Source organism: Salvelinus namaycush, chromosome 25, assembly GCF_016432855.1.
Source record: "Salvelinus namaycush isolate Seneca chromosome 25, SaNama_1.0, whole genome shotgun sequence".
NCBI classification, from domain to species: Eukaryota; Metazoa; Chordata; class Actinopteri; order Salmoniformes; family Salmonidae; genus Salvelinus; species Salvelinus namaycush.
The window spans coordinates 39015639-39040836 of record NC_052331.1 but is presented as its reverse complement, the minus strand read 5'-3'; the positions used below and the strand labels follow the sequence as shown (position 1 = coordinate 39040836).

Genomic DNA, 25198 nt, shown 5'->3' with positions numbered 1-25198 from the left:
TACTTCCGGCTAGAGAGCCAGCGTGCTTGTTTGTCACGTGTTTAAAGTAGCCAATAGCAAAACAGTAGCAAAAATCTAAACCACAGTTTAGAAACCTGTAGTCTTTGTCCAAACCATCAAATATGCCTTGGGCTCGTTCAGAAGGACGCGACGTTTTGTAACTTTCAGATAGAAATATGCTATGTAGAACAAACATACCTCTCTTACATGTAGTATAAGGAATCACATAATCTCTCATGACAGCATTTCTATCTGCAACGTTCGAGAAAGTTTGGCAACCAAACGTGGCCCTGGCCTGCCAACAGAAATTTGCATTTGATGAGATGTTCCATACGTAAGATCTGTAGTGGTCAAGGAATGACATTTCATGAGAGCAACATTTATTCTGAAACATCAGTTTCAAGTTTTATTAGTCGTATGTACAGGATACACATGGTATACACTGTTCAACCAAATGCTTACTTGCAGGTTCCTTCTCGACAATGCAACAACAATAAGAAATAATAAAAGATAAGAATACGAACGTAAAGTAAATGGCTCAGTAGAATACACAATTTATAGTCTAATATTTACACATTTTGGGGAAGGGGGGATTGGGGGGGCAAGTGTTTAAATTGTGCAGTATTTAGCAATAGTAAATAAGAGTCTTGTAGCAGCAGTTGTGATGTGTGGGTGAGTGAGTGCATGTGTTCTAAGGTGTGGAGACTCTGTGCAGTTGAAGTTACACATTTGTTTAAAAGCTTATTAAAAAAAAAACGTTATTAAACTACGCAAGTCAGTTAATAACATATTCTAATGTACAATGACGGCCTACCCCGGCCAAATCCGGACGATGCTTGGTCAATTGTGCACTGCCCTATGGGACTCCAAATCCCAGCCAGATGTGATACAGCCTGGAATCGAACCAGGGACTGTAGTGACGCCTCTTGCACTGAGATGCAGTGCCTTAGACCGCTGCGCCACTCGGGAGCCCTAAAATGTGATGTGATGGTAATAAAAAATACACATAAAAAAAATACCAATCAATGTATCCACATTAATAAAATATGAAGGACCTTCAATTACATTGAGCAAAAAATCTAAACACATTTTGTGTTGGCCCCATGTTTCATGAGCTGAAATAAAAGATCCCAGAAATGTTGCATACGCACAAAAGGCTTATTTCTCTCAAATGTTGTGCAGAAATTTGTTTACATCCCTATTAGTAAGCATTTCTCATTTGCCAAGATAATCCATCCACCTGACAGGTGTGGCATATTAAGAAGCTAATTAAACAGCATGATCATTACACAGGTGCACCTTGTGCTGGAGACAATAAAAGGCCACTCTAAAATGTGCTGTTTGGTCACACAACACATTGCCACAGATGTCTCAAGTTTTGAGGGAGCGTGTAATCGGCATGCCGACTGCAGGAATGTCCACCAGAGATGTTGCCAAATAATTTAATGTTCATTTCTCTATCATAAGCCGCAATTCAACATCATTATAGAGAATTTGGCACCACGTAAAGTAATCCTTCTAACCACCCCCTTGTAAAGTGGTTGTTCCACTGGATATCATAAGGTGAATGCACCAATTTGTAAGTCGCTCTGGATAAGAGCGTCTGCTAAATTACTTAAAGGTAAATGTATGAAATGGAAATGGAAATTAGTACTGCATGCTGGTGAATCCACGAGTAGTCATTTATAGCAGACATTTCCGGATACACAAAATGTACTTATAAATCACAGGTTGGTGGCACCTTAATTGGGGATGGGCATGTGGTAATGGCAGGAGTGGTAGAGGTGGAAAGGTATCAATGCCATTCCATTCGTGCCGTCCTCCCCTCAGCAACCCCCACTGCTTGTGATGGATAGGGAAAGTGTATCTGGTAGGAGAGGAGGTTCACATTCATTGTGCCTTACCTGAATATCTCATCAGAGCACTCTCCCATTTATTTGTATTAGATTGTGGTCATTTATGTGAGAACAAACAATAACAGACTGACGAATACTACAAGGGTTGAGCAGTGTTAAGAGTAGAGTGCTTTACGGCAGTTCTTGTCAGAGAAGTCTATCAGTTCCATATTTATAATTTGTCATGTTAAAATGTATTATTAAAGGGGCAATCAGCAAGTGCTGCATCAATGGACTTACTGTTGCCATTGATTCTTGAAGAATATTTATAAATGCCCAATGAGTTAAGTTCAACCGTCTTACTGTTTTGAAGCTATACAGTGTCTGTTTACAAACTTTCATTTTGATTTGATGAATGGTCAGTCCTTGCCTCCATAGCCCCGTCTATGAATTTGAGAGTGGTTCGATTTCTCCAGCCCCATCCCTCAGCTGTGAGGGATGGGGCTGGAGATATTTGTATTGGTGTTTGAAACGTAGATTAACCCCTTTAAGCTTTAGTTATTTCATTAGATACAAAGCTAATAATACATTTTATATTCATTGATATCCGCTTAATTTTCAGGCCAGATTTGCGCTCATGTTTATCACCCTTAGTTTCTCTAATCTGAGCTTCAACAACAGCGGTTTGGAAAAAGCTTTTCTGCACAAGTTCAACATCTGCATAGAACATACACAAACGGTGTCTTCTGTGATCATCAAGGCTCGACTCAACGAGCATGAATTTATAAGAATCTGTGGCTTAGACACCAGAACTAGTGAAATTTAAACATTGAGAGTAAATCATGTGAAATTATAAAATAGTATTATAAAAAAACATCCGGGCCAAACTCTAAAAACTACATACTTCATATATTACTGTTTAATTGAGATACTGCCATCATTGCAACAAAAGGGTATTACATATCACTACAAGCTGTTACAAATACATATAAATGATAACATGAGTTAAGAGTTTTAAAAAGAGGTCATACATTTCAATACATCAGAGAGAAATGTTGTCTGGTGTGAGTGCTTTCTGGGACTAAAGTCTTTCCTCAGTGCTGTTACCATAGCAAAATGTGACTTTAACTGTCCAAAATGTGGCCCAAGACATGCTATGATAACAACAATCACAACAACACCACTACAAACTCAGAGGTCTCTGTGCACTCCAGTTTCCTCAACAATGGTCCTCTGAGTAGTGTACATCTGTCCAATGGACACCTGCAATAGAAAGAGAACAATCAGTCTCTACATGACAATGCACAGACATTTTCTGACTTTTTATAGCCTGTAGTAGGTTGAATGGACTAGAGTAGATGGATTTGTATAAGGTCTGCCCTCAAAAATTAGATTTTCAAAGTTGTTTATGCTATTTGTTTCATTTAGAGGAAACAAGAGCAACACTTGGACGTTGGGCCATCGTCAGGTAGAGAAATGTGTTTGTACTCACTGAACCCTTGCGTTTGAGACAAATATTTCTGAATATTGATAAATGACTATTTCCCAATTCACAAGGCATTGCCTAACTCATGTACACAGTCTTACTGAATATTTGAATAGGCTAGTCTACTAACAATTAACATCCATAATATGCACATCTAAATCAACACTACTGAAGAGTCACTCACCTGTCTCCTGATGACAGCAAGGTTCTCTCTGGCCTGGTTGAGCAGCATATCCAGAGTTTTTGGGTTGTCAACATGGAGATTCTCCCTGAAGCTATCCTTTACCCTGCGCAGGGCATATGTTCTGAAAGAAGGCAGGAGCAAAAAGTAAATACATCTTAAATCTGCTGGAGAAAAATGTTATATAAGTTGCGTTACTTGCATTGTCATTCAACAAACATTTCAGACGGTAATAAAGAAAAGCCTACTGTATGATCGCCTTGCGGGTTTGTTTTTGTGCAGTATAAAATCATGCGACTCATACCTACATTTGATTGTAGCCTCGAGAGGGCGCTAGCGGACGCTGTTGTTCCTGTCTTGACTTAGGCAAGTGGAAAAGATAGGAAAAACTGCGACCACTAGCAGTTTATCGAGGTTAGTTTAATTGCTTGGTCCACATAGCTAGATCCTGTCAGGGCAACCACTAGATAGTTAGCTATCATATCATTGGTGTCAGATCTTTGCAAAGCCCAAAGTGTTTTGTTTGAATACGTTCACTACTTTCGCCAGCGTGAGCTAGCTAGCAACGTTACACCTCATAAAAAAACCTAGTTAGCTAGCTACCTGTAACGTTACAGCACAATAAAATAAAGTATATATTATATAAAAAGGTGGTACTAGAAACTCACACTAAGAAGTTGTGATTTCCACAACTTCTAGCAATGGAAATGTTAACGACTGGCTAACGACGTTGTGAAAGACATTTCGAACTTACTGTAAGCTAGCTATATCAACATTAGATTGAACACATATAATTCCACCCAGTGTAGCTACATTAAATCCCTTACCTGTAATTGTAAGAGGGGAATTTCTTGCTCTCTTTTATAAGCATCCTGTACAAGGAGATCACCTGCGTTCTGCTGCATGACGCCATGTTGGTTAATGTAAAAACTATGATTGCGTTCCCTTGACTCCTCGCCTCCTTCTCAAAACCCATTGGATAAGAAAGTCAGATGTCCTGCCCCTCTCACCATCTCCTCCAATCGGTTTTGAGAAGTACCAGGCGGTGATACAGTCCGACAGGATGTTTCTCAAAAGAGAAAGGAATGAATTAGTTTGTCTGCCACCAATTAAAAATCATAAATGGATTAAAATGACTAATATAAATCGCAAAATATATCGTATCAGTTTCACTTATGGTGAAGAGGAGTGACAACTATGCCACATAAAATTCGAGATAGTTGGGAACAGATTTTTGATGTCCCGATACCATGGCATCAGGTTTATGAACTGATATACAAAACAACAATTGATGCATCAATTCATTATTTTCAATTTATACTATTAAATAACATTCTCACTACAAAAAGAATGCTCAGTATATGGGGTCTTCAACAGTCAGACCAGTGCAGTCTCTGGAGAATACAGAAACAGAATCAATAGAGCATCTCTTTTAGTACTGTCCATCGGTGGCTTGTTTTTGGAGTCTGGTCCAGGAATGGTTGTTATGCCATAATGGCAGGGTGCTGTTGGACCTGCAAACTGTATTGCTGGGGGATTTGAAGGACAACAGTCAGTCAATAGGAAATATTCAAGATCATGATCATTAGAAAGCAAATTACGGACTCCTCTTTAAATCTGCGTATTCCTCCAAAGCTCAGCTGTCCTGAGTCTGCACAACTCTGCCAGGACCTAGGATCAAGAGAGACACTTAAGTGTTTTAGTACTATATCTCTTGACACAATGATGAAAATAATCATGGCCTCTAAACCTTCAAGCTGCATACTGGACCCTATTCCAACTAAACTACTTAAAGAGCTGCTTCATGTGCTTGGCCCTCCTATGTTGAACATAATAAACGGCTCTCTATCCACCGGATGTGTACCAAACTCACTAAAAGTGGCAGTAATAAAGCCTCTCTTGAAAAAGCCAAACCTTGACCCAGAACATATAAAAAACTATCGGCCTATATCGAATCTTCCATTCCTCTCAAACATTTTAGAAAAAGCTGTTGCACAGCAACTCACTGCCTTCCTGAAGACAAACAATGTATACGAAATGCTTCAGTCTGGTTTTAGACCCCATCATAGCACTGAGACTGCACTTGTGAAGGTGGTAAATGACCTTTTAATGGCGTCAGACCGAGGCTCTGCATCTGTCCTCAGTGATACCATCGATCACCACATTCTTTTGGAGAGATTGGAAACCCAAATTGGTCTACACGGACAAGTTCTGGCCTGGTTTAGATCTTATCTGTCGGAAAGATATCAGTTTGTCTCTGTGAATGGTTTGTCCTCTGAAAAATCAACTGTACATTTCGGTGTTCCTCAAGGTTTCGTTTTAGGACCACTATTGTTTTCACTATATATTTTACCTCTTGGGGATGTCATTCGAAAACATAATGTTAACTTTCACTGCTATGCAGATGACACACAGCTGTACATTTCAATGAAACATGGTGAAGCCCCAAAATTGCCCTCACTAGAAGCCTGTGTTTCAGACATAAGGAAGTGGATGGCTGAAAACGTTCTACTTTTAAACTCGGACAAAACAGAGATGCTTGTTCTAGGTCCCAAGAAACAAAGAGATCTTCTGTTAAATCTGACAATTAATCTTGATGGTTGTAAAGTCGTCTCAAATAAAACTGTGAAGGACCTCGGCGTTACTCTGGACCCTGATCTCTCTTTTGACAAACATATCAAGACTGTTTCAAGGACAGCGTTTTTCCATCTACGTAACATTGCAAAAATCTGAAATTTTCTGTCCAAAAATGATGCAGAAAAATTTATCCATGCTTTTGTTACTTCTAGGTTAGACTACTGCAATGCTCTACTTTCCGGCTACCCGGATAAAGCACTAAATAAACTTCAGTTAGTGCTAAATACGGCTGCTAGAATCCTGACTAGAACCCCAAAATTTGATCATATTACTCCAGTGCTAGCCTCCCTACACTGGCTTCCTGTTAAGGCAAGGGCTGATTTCAAGGTTTTACTGTTGACCTACAAAGCGTTACATGGGCTTGCTCCTACCTATCTTTCCGAGTTGGTCCTGCCGTACATACCTACACGTACGCTACGGTCACAAGACGCAGGCCTCCTAATTGTCCCTAGAATTTCTAAGCAAACAGCTGGAGGCAGGGCTTTCTCCTATAGATCTCCATTTTTATGGAATGGTCTGCCTACCCATGTGAGAGACGCAGACTCTGTCTCAACCTTTAAGTCTTTATTGAAGACTCATCTCTTCAGTAGGTCCTATGATTGAGTGTAGTCTGGCCCAGGTGTGTGAAGGTGAACGGAAAGGCTCTGGAGCAACGAACCGCCCTTGCTGTCTCTGCCTGGCCGGTTCCCCTCTCTCCACTGGGATTCTCTGCCTCTAACGCTATTACAGGGGCTGAGTCACTGGCTTACTGGTGCTCTTTCATGCCGTCCCTAGGAGGGGTGCGTCACTTGAGTGGGTTGAGTCACTGACGTGATCTTTCTGTCTGGGTTGGCGCCCCCCCTTGGGTTGTGCCGTGGCGGAGATCTTTGTGGGCTATCCTCGGCCTTGTCTCAGGATGGTAAGTTGGTGGTTGAAGATATCCCTCTAGTGGTGTGGGGGCTGTGCCTTGGCAAAGTGGGTGGGGTTATATCCTTCCTGTTTGGCCCTGTCCGGGGGTATCATCGGATGGGGCCACAGTGTCTCCTGACCCCTCCTGTCTCAGCCTCCAGTATTTATGCTGCATTAGTTTGTGTCGGGGGGCTAGGGTCAGTTTGTTATATCTGGAGTACTTCTGTCTTATCCGGTGTCCTGTGTGAATTTAGGTATGCTCTCTCTAATTCTCTCTTTCTCTCTTTCTTTCTCTCTCTCGGAGGACCTGAGCCCTAGGACCATGCCTCAGGACGACCTGACATGATGACTCCTTGCTGTACCCAGTCCACCTGGCCGTGCTGCTGCTCCAGTTTCAACTGTTCTGCCTGCGGCTATGGAACCCTGACCTGTTCACCGGACGTGCTACCTGTCCCAGACCTGCTGTTTTCAACTCTCTAGAGACCGCAGGAGCGGTAGAGATACTCTTAATGATCGGCTATGAAAAGCCAACTGACATTTACTCCTGAGGTGCTGCACCCTCGACAACTACTGTGATTATTATTATTTGACCATGCTGGTCATTTATGAACATTTGAACATCTTGGCCATGTTCTGTTATAATCTCCACCCGGCACAGCCAGAAGAGGACTGGCCACCCCTCATAGCCTGGTTCCTCTCTGGGTTTCTTCCTAGGTTTTGGCCTTTCTAGGGAGTTTTTCCTAGCCACCGTGCTTCTACACCTGCATTGCTTGCTGTTTGGGGTTTTAGGCTGGGTTTCTGTACAGCACTTTGAGATATCAGCTGATGTACGAAGGGCTATATAAATACATTTGATTTGATTTGATTTTTGATCATTGTGCTCTTGGGTAAAATGTTGCAGATGGGTAGGTTCAAGTCCCTAGTGAGACACCATGGGATAATGGAGGGATGAATTGGGAGAGGTTCAAGTCCCTAGTGAGACACAATGGGAGAATGTATTGGGAGAGGTTCAAGTCCCTAGTGAGACACAATGGGAGAATGGAGGGATGAATTGCGATAGGAAATGGTAGAATGATAACATGTGAGAGAGAGAGAGGTCATGAGCAGATGAGCTCCCACATTTTTCAGCATGTTTTTAAAAATAGATAGATTTAGAGTTAGACAAACTTAGATTTTGGGGGGGATGGACATATACAGGATGCTACCCTAAACAACATAACCTTCACTATGTCACCAGGACATATACAGGATTCTACCCTAAACAACATAACCTTCACTATGTCACCAGGACAAATACAGGATTCTACCCTAAACAACATAACCTTCACTCCAAATCGAAACTCCAAACCTACAACCTGATTTTGGATGGAATTTTCTTGAAAGGCTTCCTACATTCAAGGATTATTATTCCCAAACATCAAATGCTCTGGCAAACAAGCAGAGACCTGAAAACCCCATCCAACCTGGAGCTGAGTGAGTAATGCTTAGTCTGAAGCAATTTTCTTTTACTTTCAAAAGCCAAGAAGAAAAATACATTACAATTATATATTTTACTTAATAAGGACTGAATGCTCAGGCTACCAAGCTTTGCTAGGACAAAAAGATACAACTTCAATTAGCACTGACGTGTAAAGAGAGAGGTGTCGAAGCCTCTGAGCCCAACAAATGGTAGGCTACCCCACCCAGATCCAGAGTTCTTGAAGCCGCCTCCTGCTGTTCAAAGACCATCCACTGGCATTTTCTACAAGAAATCTGCCTCCAGAAATAAAAGCTTTTCCCAAGTTGCTCCCATCTCCCACCTACTCCCACTGCCTGTTGCACTGCTGCTTGAATTCCACCTGGCGATCTGTTCACCGTCTGCCCTGGCCTGTACCCCCCCCGCTTTCGCTCGCCTCCAGCACACATGCACAGTTGGGACGAGTGACTCTGAACTTACAATGGCTAGCCCCAAGTCGTTATATATTTAATTTTTTTCTTGTGCATTTTGCTATTTTGGTATTTGCCTCATGACTCCTGCATGCTTTGTTGACTATAAACTTTCTTTAACAAACCGTGGGACAGACTATGTTTGTTCCCACACTCGGGACTCTGACTCTCTATTGGTTACACTGACTTTTGGCCTCCCATCCCATTCTAAACACCTCTCGCCGGCTTTGTATTCATGTTACCTGATGAAATTGCTGTACAATATGATCTTGTTGCCATCTGATGCACATTCAGATGTCATAAATCAGCACTGCAGAGCTCTCCCTGTCCTCTGCCGTGCCCTGATTGTATTACTGTTGATGATATCTGGAAATGTGCATGTACACCCTTGCCCATCTACTGTTGATAGCCCCAATTCTGACTTGTGCTCTGATATCTGCTTCACCGATTTCTGCTCCCGTAAAAGCCTGGGTTTTCTGCACGTTAATACTAGAAGCTTATTACCTAAAATGGATCAATTGAAAGTGTAGGTTCACAGCTCCAATTCAGATGTTTTGGTCATTACTGAGACGTGGTTAAGGAAGAGCGTTTTGAATACTGATGTTAACCTTTCTTTCACAGATCCTCCAAAGGTGGGGTAGTGGCAATCTTTACCAAGGATCACCTTCAGTGCTCGGTTGTCTCCACCAAGTCTGTCCCCAAACAATTTGATTTGCTGGTTTTAAGTATTCAACTTTCAAATAGCTCTTTGTTGACTGTTGCTGGGGGCTATCGTCCTCCATCAGCACCGGCCTGTACCCTACCTGCCCTAAGCTCTCTCCTGGCCCCTTACACCAAGTCTGAATTTGTCCTGCTAGGTGACCTAAACTGGGACATGCTTAAACCACCTGACCAAGTCCTAAAGCAATGGGACTCCCTAAATCTTTCTCAGATTATTACCAATCCCACAAGGTATGACTCCAAACACCTAGAAAAGGCTACTCTTCTTGATGTTATCCTCACAAATAATCCTGATAGGTATCTGTCTGGTGTTTTTTGTAATGACCTTAGTGATCACTGTTTTACAGCCTGTGTTTTACAGCCTCTGCTCAGTGAAACGACCTGTCCTGATTTGTCATAGACGCTTGCTAAAAAACTTTAATGAGCAAGCCTTCCTTCATGAACTGGCCTCTGTAAAATGGTTTAGAATCAGCTTGATCCCCTCTGTGGAAGACGCTTGGACCTATTTTCATTGGTATTGTTAACAAACACGCCCCCATAAAGAAAATTAGAATTAAAAACAGGTTCAGCCCCTGGTTCGACCGTGATCTTGTAGAGTTACTCCACCTCAAGAATTACATTTGAGGAAAGGTTCAGCACACTTACACTCAGGCTGACTGGCTCTAGCTCAGGCAAATGAGAAATAAGTGCACTCAGGCTATCCGTAAGGCCAAAGTTAGTTACTTTATGGAGCAGTTCTCTCTCTGTGGGTCTAACCCCAAGAAGTTCTAGAAAACGGTAAAAGACCTGGAGAATAAACCCTCCTCCTCACAGCTGCCAATGTCCCTTAAAGTTGATGATGTGGTTGTTACTGACAAGAAGCACATGGCTGAGCTCTTTAATCACCACTTCATTAAGTCAGGATTCCTATGTGACTCAGCCATGCCTCCTTGCCCGTCCAACATTTCCTCATCTCCCACCCCTTCTAATGTGACTATCCCTGATGCTTCTCCCTCTTTTTCCCCTGCCCCGCTACAAAGTTTCTCCCTGCAGGCAGTCACTGAGTCCGAGGTGCTAGAGGAGCTCCTGAAACATGACCCCAAAAAACCATCTGGGTCAGATGGTTTAGACTCAAGCCTATCTCCAACCTTTTTAATCTGTCTCTTCTTTCTGGGGAGGTTCTCATTGCTTGGAAGGCAGCCACGGTTTGTCCATTATTTAAAGGGGGAGATCAAGCTGATCCTAACTGTTATAGGCCTATTTCTATTTTGCCCTGTTTACCAAAAGTGTTGGAAAACTTGTCAATAATACACTGACTGGTTTTCTTGATGTCTATAGTATTATCTCTGCTATGCAATCTGTTTTCCGCTCAGGTTATGGATGTGTCACTGCAACCTTAAAGGTCCTCAATGATGTCACCATTGCCCTTGATTCTAAGCAATGTTGTGCTGCTATTTTTATTGACTTGGCCAAAGCTTTTGATACGGTAGACCATTCCATTCTTGTGGGCCGGCTAAGGAATATTGGTGTCTCTGAGGGGTCTTTGGCCTGGTTGCTAACTACCTTTCTCTAAGATGGCAGTGTATAAAGTCAGAAAATCTGCTGTCTCAGCCACTGCCTGTCACCAATGGAGTACCCCAAGGCTCGATCCTAGGCCCCACGCTCTTCTCAATTTACATCAACAACATAGCTCAGGCAGTAAGAAGCTCTCTCTCATCCATTTATATGCAGATGATACAGTCTTATACTCAGCTGGCCCCTCCCCGGATTTTGTGTTAAATGCTCTACAACAAAGCTTTCTTAGTGTCCAACAAGCTTTCTCTACCCTTAACCTTGTTCTGAACACCTCCAAAGCAAAGGTAATGTGGTTTGGTAAGAAGAATGCCCATCCCACAGGTGTTATTACTACCTCGGAGGGTTTAGAACTTGAGGTAGTCACCTCATACAAGTACTTGGGACTATGGCTAGACAGTACACTGTCCTTCTCTCAGCACATATCAAAGCTGCAGGCTAAAGTTAATTTCCTCTATCGTAATCGTTCCTCTTTCACCCCAGCTGCCAAACTAACCCTGATTCAGATGACCATCCTACCCATGCTAGATTACGGAGACATCATTTATAGATCAGCAGGTAAGGGTGCTCTTGAGCGGCTAGATGTTCTTTACCATTCGGCCATCAGATTTGCCACCAATGCTCCTTATAGGACACATCACTGCACTCTATGCTCCTCTGTAAACTGGTCATCACTGGTTGATGCTTATTTATAAAACCCTCTTAGGCCTCACTCCCCCCTATCTGAGATATCTACTGCAGCCCTCATCCTCCACATACAACACCCGTTCTGGCAGTCACATTCTGTTAAAGGTCCCCAAAGCACACACATCACTGGGTCACTCGTCTTTTCAGTTCGCTGCAGCTAGCGACTGGAACGAGCTGCAACAAACACTCAAACTGGACAGTTTTATCTCAATCTCTTCATTCAAAGACTCAATCATGGACACTCTTACTGACAGTTGTGGCTGCTTTGCGTGATGTATTGTTGTTTCTACCTTCTTGCGCTTTGTGCTGTTGTCTGTGCCCAATAATGTTTGTACCATGTTTTGTGCTGCTACCATGTTGTGTTGCTACCATGTTGTTGTCATATTGTGTTGCTACCATGCTGTGTTGTCATGTGTTGCTGCCTTGCTTTGGTGTTGTCTTAGGTCTCTCTTTATGTAGTGTTGTGTTGTCTCTCTTGTCATGATGTGTGGTTTGTCCTATATTTATGTTATTTATTTATTTTAATCCCAGCCTCCGTCCCCGCAGGAGCCTTTCGGTAGGCCGTCATTGTAAATAAGAATTTGTTCTTAACTGACTTGCCTAGTTAAATAAAGGTTAAATAAAATCAAATAAAAATGATGATTCATTGGGAAAGATGGGCTGATCTGTGGCTGTCTGAAGGGTGGAATTGATGAGTGTTGGAATAATTATATACACAAATGTACAGTATAAATGTTTGAGGTTCTCCAATCAGGGGTGAGGGTGGGGGATGTGATTATTTTATGTTTTGCGTTTCGTTATTTATGTTTTGTGGTTTGGTTTCGTGCTGTAAGCGGTGTGTGTGCTGGTCCTCGTAGTTATAGGTGCGCTCGCTTCCATGCCTGCACGGGCGTCAGGCGGAGCTTGGTTTTTCCCGCCCTTGGAAAATCCCTTTTGGGGCGCCCCACTGACCAGAGCACTCACTGACCAGAGCACCTACTGATCAGAGCACCCACTGACCAGAGCACTCACTGACCAGAGCACCCACTGATCAGAGCACCCACTGACCAGAGCACTCACTGACCATAGCACCCACTGATCAGAGCACCCACTGACCAGAGCACCCACTGATCAGAGCACCCACTGACCAGAGCACTCACTGACCAGAGCACCCACTGACCAGAACACCCACTAACCAGAGCACCCACTGACCAGAGCACTCACTGATGGGAGCAGCCATTTGTATTGTCAGTGTACTGTATTGTTGTTTTAAAGAAAGAAAAACAATTATAATATATATATATATATATATATATATATATATATATATATATATATATATATATATATATATATATATACACAGTACCAGTCAAAAGTTTGGACACACCTACTCATTCATTGTTTATTCTTTTTTTCTTCTTTTTTTTCTACATTGTAAAATAATAGTGAAGACATCAAAACTATGAAATAACACATATGGAATCATGTAGTAACCAAAAAAGTATTAAACAAATTATTCTAAGCTGCCTTGATGACAGCTTTGCACACTCTTGGCATTCTCTCAACCAGCTTCATGAGGAATGCTTTTCCAACAGTCTTGAAGGAGTTTCCACATATACTGAGCACTTGTTGGCTGCTTTTCCTTCACCCTGCAGTCCAACTCATCCCAAACCATCTCAATTGGGTTGAGGTCAGGTGATTGTGTAGGCCAGGTCATCTGATGCAGCACTCCATCACTCTCCTTCTTGGTCAAATAGCCCTTACACAGCTTTGAGGTGTGTCGGGTCATTGTGGGCACTATGGGTCACCACTATCGTCTGGGCTTGTGCCTAGCCGGTAATACACTAGTGTCCCCCAGTGACCGGTTCTTACATAAAACATCCTCCATTCAGGCTGCAAAGCCATCGCTTTCCTCCTTAACTAACTTTAATGGCGTGCCGCCCAACAACAAAAAAAGGAAAAAATATGCATACTGTCTTAATAAAACACAATTTTACACCACCATGCTACAGTGGCTAATGCTACTTCCTGATGTTGCACCCTGCATTCAACCAGGGGTAATGCCACATTCACGTGCTGGACCGAACTAGGAAACTCTGACATTTTGGACATTTTTATATATATATTTTTAAGTTTGTAGGCAGACTACACTCATAAGGTGTATTTCCACCACATACTGTATGAGGTAGTAAAAAACAAACATCCCAAAAAACAAAAGCTGTTTTGGTTGAAAAAATTCATACTAATTACCAAAAACAAGAAACACTAACCAAAATTCCCTCTACTACCCTAAAAACCCGTACTCCTTCAGTTGGATTTAAATGTCTACATGTCTGACTTGCTAACTGGTTGTAGTTATATGCATAATGCATTCCACTTTCAATGAGTTAGCAAGTCAGAAATGTCAGAGTTCCGAATAGTCGCAGAATATTGAGGTTGTGATGGCAGCTGCAGAGAAGTATTTGGGTGTGCGGAGACTTGACATCAGAAGAGTCACAGGATGTGTTAAGGGGTGGTGTCCCATCCTTTCAGGTTGTTGGACTGAGGTAGGACTAATATATTTGAATAGTGGAGTAGGGTGGTCTTATTTCTTTGTGAGTGTAGTGTTAGATGGCAAGGTATATATATATTTTTTATTCAAGCAAAGTATAAAGTAGTTATACTCCAGTCTAGCAGGTAGCGGTAATGCAACATTTATTGGATGCCAACCGCTGTTAAACCTCATCGAAGAAGAAGAAATATAGAAGGAAGTGTGTAGAAACAGACAAGCTTCTTACACGAGTTGCTACTCACATTGGAGTGAAATACTGAATTGAAATGTCCATGGCCCAGATTGTACCAGGACAGTTTGATGATGCGGATGAATCAAACAGGTATCCTTTATTTGTAGCCCTTTACTGCTAGTCGTACTTATATCCTTGTTTGTTGTTGCTAGCATGCGTGGCATTAACGTTATCTAGCTAACGTTAGCTACTAACCACTTACACCACAGGCATGTAGCTAGCTATAGCTAAGTATTTAACTATTTCATTGTTTGAACAACTTATTGGATATGTTAAAAAAAAGCGTGTTGAATTTGTATTTCACAACATGAGTGTTGACTAAATGATCTAGCTAGCTACTTTAACCAACTAACTGTATCACAACCGGCCGTGACTGGGAGTCCCGTAGGGCGGCGCATAATTGGCCCAGCGTAGTCCGGATTTGTCAGGTGTAGGCCGTCATTGTAAATAAGAATTTGTTCTTAACTGACTTGCTTAGTTAAATAAATTAATTATAACGCTAGTAGAGTTGTGCCCATGTCCTGTGCCTACTCAAGTGTTAGTTAGTATTCAAAAGGCTGGCGATATTGTTGTACGCAGCCAGTTTATACATTCATATCCACTGTGGACCGGTTCGTACGTAACATTCTCCATTCAGGTTACAAATTGCGTTGATTTCCTCCCTAACTCAATTTAATGGCGAGAAGGCTGAGAAAACGGGGAAAATATGTATACTTTCCTTATGAAACACAATTTCCCACAATCATGCGCCAGAATATCGCCATCTGCCGGTCTTTGGGCTGGCTAGCTAGTATAAAACGTTGTCTATAAAACAAAGTAGCCCATGTTTCTTTACATTGCATTTAGCATGGCAAATCTAGCAAAGGTTATTCAAGGAACGTATGTAATGACTCAAGACAAACAGCACACTGCGTGTCATGTATTTCCCCTCTCCCTTTGTTCATGTAGCTAGCTAAGTCAATTATTTGCTTCCTTTTCTGTCACTGTCTCAATGTACAGAGCCTGACCACTAGCTATGTTTCTGTTAAATAGTGTTGCCATCACCCAACCAGCCGAGGAGATGCTTGCAGTAGAGGGCCAGGTCAGTGGAGTTAGCCTGGACACACAATATCATGATTTGTGTGAATATGATGATGAGGAGGAGGAAGAAGAGGATGATGATTGGGACTGGGATGAGACTGGGGACTTGACCAAACGCTACATGGCTAATAGAACAGGAATGAATCACCAGGTAAGTTCAGGACCTCGACATAGATCTCCACATCGTCCTATTCTGGGCCATGTCCCAGGCTGATGTGGTGTTGAGTCCCAGGCAGCCCAAAACTGAACTTTATAGACTATCAGAAAATCAATCATTATTTCAGAATGTACATGTTCTAGTGGAGTTTGATAATAATCTGCTCCCATAGCAGGAGCCAATATTGGGTATATGAGACGATGAAGCAAACTGATGTCATCTGTTTGTTTTTGTTTTTTCAGGCAAATAAACAAAATCTTAGTAACAAATCACAGAAACTGTCAACCCCCACTGACAAAGCTCTGAGGAAGTTTGAACACAAAATTAATTTAGGTGAGTTCAAGTAGAATTTTTAGTGCTGAGCGATGAACTGACATTTTGGCAATTTTTCATTTTTTAAACTAATTGACGACTGTTCAATTATTTTAATTCAATTTCGTTCTGTATTTCTTTCTGAGCTCAATGCGCACATTTCAGTTTCTCTAGAGAAACTACAACAGGCCAATATTCTACATAGTTTGGCGCATAAAATGTGGTAATTAACTACAATGACCATAATCCATTGCACATCTACTTGTACAGTCTGTTTCTTTTACGCCTGCTACGGAAGAGACAAGCATGCACGATTGTGAGGTCATATCGAGAGCAGCTGTTGCTTAGCGACGTCTCTACCTGAAATGATGAAAGTGATTGATAGTTGGTGTTCAGCATGCCTTATTTACTACAAAATAGGGATTTGTCAGACAGCATAGGCAGTAGCTCTATAGAGATGACTTGGAGTGAAATAATAAAAGTAATCAAATAATATACACAAGTGAAATATTTTATTAATGTGGATAAATTATGGTTAATACTATCATGGGACTTTTATTATTTGTTTTATTCTGTGTTACAGCATTCAACCCAAATAATCGCAAACCGTGGTATTTTTTTGATAATCGAACCGGAACCGAACCGACCTCAAAGCACCAATCGCTCAGCACTAAGTATTTTAGCTGGGTAGATGGATAATACAATGTGAGAAGTAACTGTATAGAGCTCTGAATGTGTTATTTTGTTTTACTGTAGATAAGCTCAACTATGCTGACTCTGTGATCAACAAAGTGACCGTGATGCAGAAACAACAAAATGCTGACACGTACGTAACCTGTCACTGAACATGACATTCATCATGACATTGCACTGCTTGGAATAAAGAGTACTTTTATTTCTGTTATAGTATAAAACATTTTGTTGGCTGTTTGTGGTTCCTTCCGCTAGGTTTCGAGTGAAAGACAAATCTGATCGGGCTACAGTTGAGCAGGTGTGCTTTTAAAAATAGTTTTATTCCCGTTGGCGTTTTATAGTGTGTGTGTGTGTGTGTTTATATATATATATTATACATACATACATACATACATACATACATACATACATACATGCATACAGTGTTTTTGGGAAGTATTCAGACCCCTTGACTTTTCCCACATTTTGTTACGTTACAGACTTATTCAAAAATGTATAAAATCATTTTCACCCTCATCAATCTACACAAAATACCCCATAATGACAGTGAAAACACATTTTTTTATTTTTTTTCAAGAAGGCTTAAGATTGTATTTGCTGCCAAAGGTGCTTCAACAAAGTACTGAGTGAAAGGGTCTGAATAATTATGTAAATGTGATATTTCAGTTTTTTAATTTTTTTGTAAATTAGTAAACATTTCTAAACCTGTTTTTGGTTTGTCATTATGGGGGAGAGAAACACGTATACTGGTGTGTAGATTGATGAGAGAAAAACCAATTGAATCAATAGTACTAAATCAGAGATGAAAATGGCATGTTATTTTATGTGGTGATGGCATTCTGTTTGGGCTTCATACCTGATTTCAGTGTAAGCGTAAGCCTGAGAAACAGAAAATCAACAGTGAATTGATTTCCTTGTATTGTTTGTTTGAAAGGTGTTGGACCCGCGGACGCGAATGATTCTGTTTAAGATGCTCAGCAGGGGTGTCATTTCAGAGATCAATGGATGTATCAGCACAGGCAAAGAGGCAAGTTGATCCCACAACGTCATGAGGCAAACGTATCCACCACTGTGGAACACTCGGGCCTCCCCGAGTAGCGCAGCATCTCATTGCCAGAGGCATCACTACAGACCCTGGTTCGATCCCGGGCTGTATCACAATCCGGCCGTGATCAGGAGTCCCCATAGGGTGGTGCACAATTGGCCCAGCGTCGTCAGGGTTTGGCCGGGGTAGGCCGTCATTGTAAATAAGAATTTGTTCTTAACTGACTTGCCTAGTTATATATATTTTTTAAAATGTGGGCAACATATTGTCCTACGAATGGCATATTCAGTTTCATTATTTCAAAGTGCTTTTTACCAACAGGCAAATGTTTACCACGCAACCACTGCCAATGGTGAGAGCAGAGCCATCAAGATCTACAAGACCTCCATCTTACTGTTCAAGGACCGTGACAAATATGTTAGTGGGGAATTCAGGTGAACAGCATTTCCTGGCTTGTCTAAGATGGCGTTATAAAACCAAGACCTAAAAGTAACTGTATTTCAGAAGGGGTCAATGTGGAACTAACTATTTGGTGAGGTCTGTTGTGTACCGTAGGAATGGGCATTTGAAAGATTCCGTGTTGGATTTACTCGCATTGAAAAATATTTGAGTACTCACATGTTAGCGTTTTTTAAATGTGAAATAGGGCTGAAAGTTAAAAAAAAATGTTTTTACTGCACTTTACCTACTCTACAAACAAACGCATATTAGTTGATTTTGTCAGTGCTTAGAAATGTAACCTGCTAAATAATTGCAATTTTATATTGAGTACCTGTATGGGATTATTCATCCAATATAAACTAATCGAGTACTCACCCCCATCCCTAGCGTACAGTAGACTTGGATTGCATCAGCCATGTTTAAAGCTGATGAAGTCTGTCGTCTGCCCTCCAGGTTCCGCCATGGCTACTGTAAAGGAAACCCCAGGAAGATGGTGCGAACCTGGGCCGAGAAGGAGATGAGAAACCTCATCAGGTGAGCAGCCCCAAGATGAGCCATGGGAAAAGTAACCTTGGTTACGCTTTATTTTATGCCCGGTTTAAGGTGGTATTTACCCCCTTTACACTCATACCCGTATACTGGTTGAAAATTGCAGATTTGGGCACTAATAAGAGCCTAAATTGGAACGCGGTGGCTGTACAGTAACATGCTGTACATGACGTCAGAGCTCAGACTGCGCTTCACAGCTCTGTGTGGGTTTTGACTGACAGACAATCTGAACTTGAGCACTGAGCGCGACAAGAAGTTGCGCCAGTCCCTCCCGCTATAATTGGGCTTTTGCTAAATGTTTTGTCTGAGTGAGGGGAATGCTGTAAATTAAGAGAACCTTATGTATTTTGAAAGATTTTTTTTTTTTTATGCATATGGACTTTTTGTCATTTATTTCAGCTCATGAAACATGGGATCAACACTTTTTTTTTTTTACATGTTGCTTTTATATTGTTGTTCAATATTCTTAGGAAATATGCACACTGGAGAGGTGTGTGTATCCACTTGGAGACACCAGTTAGTCCTCTGTCTCAAACCCTTGTCATTCTCTTGTCTTATGTTGCACCTACAACACATTGTCCAGGAATTTTCTCATCATGTTACTGAAGGTATCCAGAGGGTTTTCAGATTTCGCTATCAACAAAATGCAGCGAAAAGTACAGTAAATGTAAAATGCGCATAAAACCAAGTGTAATGTTTGAATTCAGTCTTGTCAGGTGAACTGTCGTCCTCACATTTGGTCTAATCATTTTTCCATAATCTCCAAACTGTTTCAATTGCTACCATGCTTATGCATGTACTTTTTATGTTCCTTCTGTAAGAAACATTTTAATTTAGTGTAAATGGTTAAGAACCTATACTAGACACCTTCTGGAACATCAAATAATTCAACAACTACCTGGCACCATTGGGTAACTACCTGGCACCATTGGGTAACTACCTGGCACCAAATGGTACAAGCCTACGCTTGTGTCAATGAATAACCTTTGACCCTAAATTAACAAATTTTAATTCGTTTTGAAAACTGACTGAAAAAGGGGAGGGACTACTTGGACTTGTCCAATAAGAAACGCCTGTTTTCCGTTTCACTTGCAACACTCTGCGGTGTGCCCGAAAGAATTTACGACCCTGCGTTTTTGCTTGTCTCTCCCTACTTCCTGTCTCCAGGTTGCAGACGGCAGGCATCCCGAGTCCAGAGCCAATCATGCTGCGTAGCCACGTGCTCCTTATGAGTTTCATCGGCAAGGATGACATGTGAGTATGATCAGGCTTCGTTTCTGTTTTAACATGTCAATATTATATACCGGTTTGTATGTCTGGCTTAAAGGTTGTTTCCTAGTTCTATGTGTAAGTTCTGGTTTTATCTAGCCTGTATGTGTGTAGTGAAGTTGTGGTCCAAATTAATTCTCTCAAGAAGGACAATAAACAATTAACTTATTCAACTGTAGTCATTGCTAATGTGATGAATTGAGAGCAAATGGGTTCAATAGGGGGTTTGTTCTGGAACTTCTGGTAACTACTGTTAAGGCTATGTTTTTCTATGTCAATGTTGAACATTGTTGTTTTTGCTGCTGTGTTGTGTTATAGCAGTGTGTGTGGTGTTTGAGATACATTCTACGCAGGTCTGCACACAAATCTACGTTTACTATAGCAAATTGATGAACGTGGATGCTTCTCCGGGCTTTTAAAGATCTGTTTTAATCTGTATCTCTGGTCCCAGACCTGCTCCTCTGTTGAAGAACGCTTCCCTGTCCGAGTCCAAAGCGCGTGAGCTGTACCTCCAGGTGATACACAACATGAGGGTTATGTACCAGGATGCCCGGCTGGTCCATTCAGACCTCAGTGAGTTCAACATGCTGTAAGTTCCCTCCTGTTATCTGATGTGTGTGTGTGTGAACTAAGCTTATTAGTTATATTCATAAGGCGTTTCTTCTTCGTTATATATTCATAGAGAATCAATGGTGTTGTATCATACATTGAAATTACCATTTGAATTGAACAACAGGAAATATTACTGATTGTGCCTTTAAGTAAAAACCCTTCCATTGGTGCAATTATGGAAGTTCCGTTCGCTGCAAGTGTAATTTTGTCAGATACTGGGGTTGACTAAATTGATACATTCAATTGTATTAATTTGAATATATATCTTTTACATTTTTTTATTATTGCTTATCTTTCAAGGTACAACGACGGTGACGCCTACATAATCGACGTGTCCCAGTCTGTGGAGCACGACCACCCCCACGCTCTGGAGTTCCTGCGCAAAGACTGTACCAATGTCAATGGTACGTGTGGCCCAGGCCCGTATTCACATAGTCGCTAGAGAAAGAGTTCTGATACCAGATCAGTTTAGCCTTTTACCATCATAGTACATATGGCTAGGGGGAGATCCTAGATCAGTGCTCGGTGACGTTGTCAACCAACCACAGCCTTAATGCTTGTGGGTAATAGAATATTGCATTTCTAAATCGCAGATTCTTTCTTTATTATTTGACAAAGCGTTCTTTAGCCATAACATTCTAATATTCTAAAAGGTTTTCGCAACAAAACATGTATTTGTTTAATATCGTCAAATGGTGCTACATTTGATCTGAGATTGCCGTCACTCCAACCTGACATGCACGTAGTATGTGAAACGTAGAGGTTAATGTAGACAGAGGTTATAAGACAAGAGGCAGTGCATATACTAGGGAGTGTCCAGTGCCTATGGTTTCTGTTGAAGTATGAGGCTATGAGTTTGAATGAAAGACTCAATGAGATTTGGTCCTGTGTTCCTCAAGACTTTTTCCTGAAACGAGGTGTAGCGGCGATGACGTTGCGCGAGCTCTTTGAGTTTGTCACCGATCCCTCCATCACCAGCAGCAACATCAACCTCTACTTGGAAAAGGTAAGGGGGGGGGGGGGGGCATGTTTCATTTGATGTGAAGTTTGCTTATCTACACGATTGAATCATAACCTTATGCTGTTTTTTTTGTATTTGTTTTGTCAAGTCAAAAGTTGCACTGTGCAAGCTCAGTGTGTTTCTGTGCACGCTCAGTACTCAGCGAGCGTGGCTATTTGATATGTCTGTGTTCATGATGGCTCTCTTCTCATTGTAGGCGATGGACATTGCTTCTGAGAGGACGGCAGAGGAGAGGTCCAATCAGGATAGTGTGAATGAGGAGGTAAGGGCTGTTTTTAAATTTTTTTTTTTATTTTTTATTTTTTTAAAGATCTGATAACCATGAAGGTGAAATGTTTTTTGGGCTCCTCCACGATATTCTAACGTTCTCTCTGTTTTGGTTTATTGTTGAACTGTGACAGGTGTTTAAGAACGCCTACATCCCACGCACGCTTACAGAAGTGAGCCACTACGAACGTGACGTGGATGCCATGACAAACATGAAAGACGACGAGTCCTCGCGCAACATGCAGAATGACAACGTGAGTTGACTAAAACCCTGGTGTAACCACTCAAACACACCATTCTGATACCAAAGTAGTCAACAACCCCCTAACTCATGGTTCAATTAAACGTATGCACAATTACAGGTTTCTCTACTTCCTGATATTTATTGTTACTTTTTTCAGTAGCAATGTGACTGATCCAACCCCTACACTGTGTGATTTATTAATCTGGCTCTTCCGTGTTGATGGCTGTGATATAGATCCTCTACCAGACAGTGACGGGCCTGAAGAAGGATCTGTCTGGAGTTCAGACAGTAAGTCATACTCAATGCCACCATTTTCCCTTGTGAATTGGCAGCAAAGGTTACATTAAAGAGAGGTTGATATTTTTTTAGAGGTATGGCTTTCTGTGGCGACTGTCAACTGAAATAAACAGATTTTAATAATGGCTTCTATTGAGAATAAAGTAATGTGTGGTTGTGAATATTTTTACCATGACCCTGCATGAGTTGAGGAATGGGTAAATATGATTGTTTATTGACTGTTGTAAATGTTTAATTGTTGACTGTTATTTCGTCCCTCCATTTGTAGGTACCTGCCCTGCTGCAAGACTGTGATGTGGAGGAGAGCTCAAGTTCAGAGGATGAAGATGAAGATGAGGATGGTGGCAAAAAGGAGTCTTTGGGAGAGGAGTCTCAGATTGACAAGAAGGTATGTTTCTATTAAGGCTGTGAAGGTGAATTTGTCAAGTAATCTTGCAATATTTTACTGCGATCAGCAAATAATTTAAAAAAAAATCTTATTGCATTGGAGGTATGAATAAAAAATAAATAAGGAAATTACAAAATTGACCACCAGAGGGAGTGAGCACCTTGTGGTGATTGCAACTGTGCCCACTACTTTTAGGTTATTACATGGCCTATACAAAACTAAATCTGGAGCATGTTCTGCAAATATCCCAAACTATTTGGATTTCTTTCAGTCTGAATTTAAGTCACCTAAAATTACATCAATGTTTTAATCTAACATTCTATACCCAAACCGGTTTGTTTTAATCTAACATTCTATACCCAAACCTGTTTCTGCGTTTCTTAGGAGATGAAGAAACTGGCCAAGGAGGTCCAGAGGGAAAAGAGAAAAAACAAAACACCGAAACACGTGAAGAAGAGAAAGGAGAGGGTTTCAAAGATGAAGAAAGGCAAATGAGTAGACCCAGGAATCAGGAATACGCCAGACCTAAACATGAACTTTTATCCCAGTGACTTTATGAACTGATGTAAACCTCCATGCTCAACACACACAGGCCTTCAGTAACACTGTAGTGAAACTGGTGAACAGAAGTGCAGTATTAGGCCACACTAACAGACAGTGAAAAAATATGACATGTTTATTATATAAGAAGTATGTGGGGGAAAATATTGTTGACCATGTCATGCACAATGCTTTAGTATTTTATGATAATCGCTATAGAAAAGCAGTTCTATTAAATGTAAAAAATAATTATAAATACATAAGTCTAAATGAAGTTGTACTTTACCTTGAAACATTTTACTAAAGAGGTTAAGGCTCTTCTATGTACAGTTACTGCAACAGCTTGCAGGGATGTACTAAAGCTAGCCATTACGAAACCAAAATAACCACATGAAAATTGTGGCTTGCAACCAGCCAGTCCTCACATTTTATAGGGATGGAAATAATTAAATATTATTTACCTCATGTTTGTAGTGTACATTTTTATTTAACATTAAATACTTAATTTTATTGTGCCCATAGGGAAAGTGTATTTCTTCTGGAAACCAATTGCCTGCATTTGAATCCAATCCAAGGCGTTATTTTATTTCACCTTTATTTAACCAGGTAGGCCAGTTGAGAACAAGTTCTCATTTACAACTGCGACCTGGCCAAGATAAAGCAAAGCAGTGCGACACAAACAACACAGTTACACGTGGAATATACAAACATAGTGTGCAAGGGAGGTAAAGCAATAAATAAGCCATAGTGGCAAAATAATTACAATTTAGCAATTAAACACTGGAGTGATAGATGTGCAAGTAGAGATACTGGGGTGCAAAGGAGCAAGATAAATAACAGTATTTGGATGGGCTATTTACAGATGCAGTGATCTGTAAGCTGCTCTGACAGCTGGTGCTTAAAGTTGGTGAGGGAGATATGAGTCTCCACCTTCAGTGATTTTTGCAATTTGTTCCAGTCATTGGCAGCAGAGAACTGGAAGTAAAGGTGGCAAAAAGAGGAATTGGCTTTGGGTATGACCAGTGAAACATACCTGCTGGAGCCCGTGGGTGTTGCTATGGTGACCAGTGAGCTGAGATAAGGCAGGGCTTTACCTAGCAAAGACTTATAGATGACCTGGAGCCAGTGGGTTTGGCAACGAATACGAAGCAAGGGCCAGCCAACGAGAGCATACAGGTCGCAGTGGTGGGTAGTATATGGGGCTTTGGTGACAAAACGGATGGCACTGTGATAGACTGCATTCAATTTGCTGAGTAGAGTGTTGGAGGCTATTTTGTAAATGTCTTCGCCGAAGTCAAGGATCGGTAGGATAGTCAGTTTTACGAGGGTATGTTTGGCAGCATGAGTGAAGGATGCTTTGTTGCGAAATAGGAAGCCGATTACAGATTTAATTTTGGATTGGAGATGCTTAATGTGAGTTTGGAAAGAGAATTTACAGTCTAACCAGACACCTAGGTATTTGTAGATGTCCACATATTCTAAGTCAGAACCATCCAGAGTAGTGATGCTGGACGGGCGGGCAGGTGCTGGTAGCATGCATTTAGTTTTACTTGCATTTAAGAGCAGTTGGAGGCCACGGAAGGCGAGTTGTATGGCATTGAAGCTCG

At 41.2% G+C, this 25198-nt stretch overlaps 2 protein-coding genes across 2 annotated transcripts; one reads left to right on the top strand and one right to left on the bottom strand.

Moving 5' to 3' along the window:
• Positions 1–2582: 2582 nt before the first annotated feature.
• lyrm4 (LYR motif containing 4) lies at positions 2583–4431 on the bottom strand. Its single transcript, XM_038963500.1, has 3 exons — positions 4330–4431; positions 3506–3626; positions 2583–3098 (listed from the first exon to the last, which is right to left on the bottom strand). The coding sequence occupies exons 1-3, from the start codon at positions 4413–4415 to the stop codon at positions 3027–3029; spliced, it is 279 nt and encodes a 92-aa protein (XP_038819428.1). The 5' UTR covers positions 4416–4431; the 3' UTR covers positions 2583–3026.
• Positions 4432–14638: 10207 nt separating this feature from the next.
• riok1 (RIO kinase 1 (yeast)) lies at positions 14639–24112 on the top strand. The gene is made up of 17 exons (XM_038964433.1): positions 14639–14766; positions 15709–15907; positions 16156–16246; positions 16982–17051; positions 17174–17216; positions 17853–17945; positions 18285–18397; positions 18858–18938; positions 20121–20207; positions 20674–20811; positions 21135–21238; positions 21734–21840; positions 22052–22117; positions 22257–22376; positions 22601–22654; positions 22932–23051; positions 23436–24112. The coding sequence occupies exons 1-17, from the start codon at positions 14711–14713 to the stop codon at positions 23544–23546; spliced, it is 1653 nt and encodes a 550-aa protein (XP_038820361.1). The 5' UTR covers positions 14639–14710; the 3' UTR covers positions 23547–24112.
• Positions 24113–25198: the final 1086 nt, after the last annotated feature.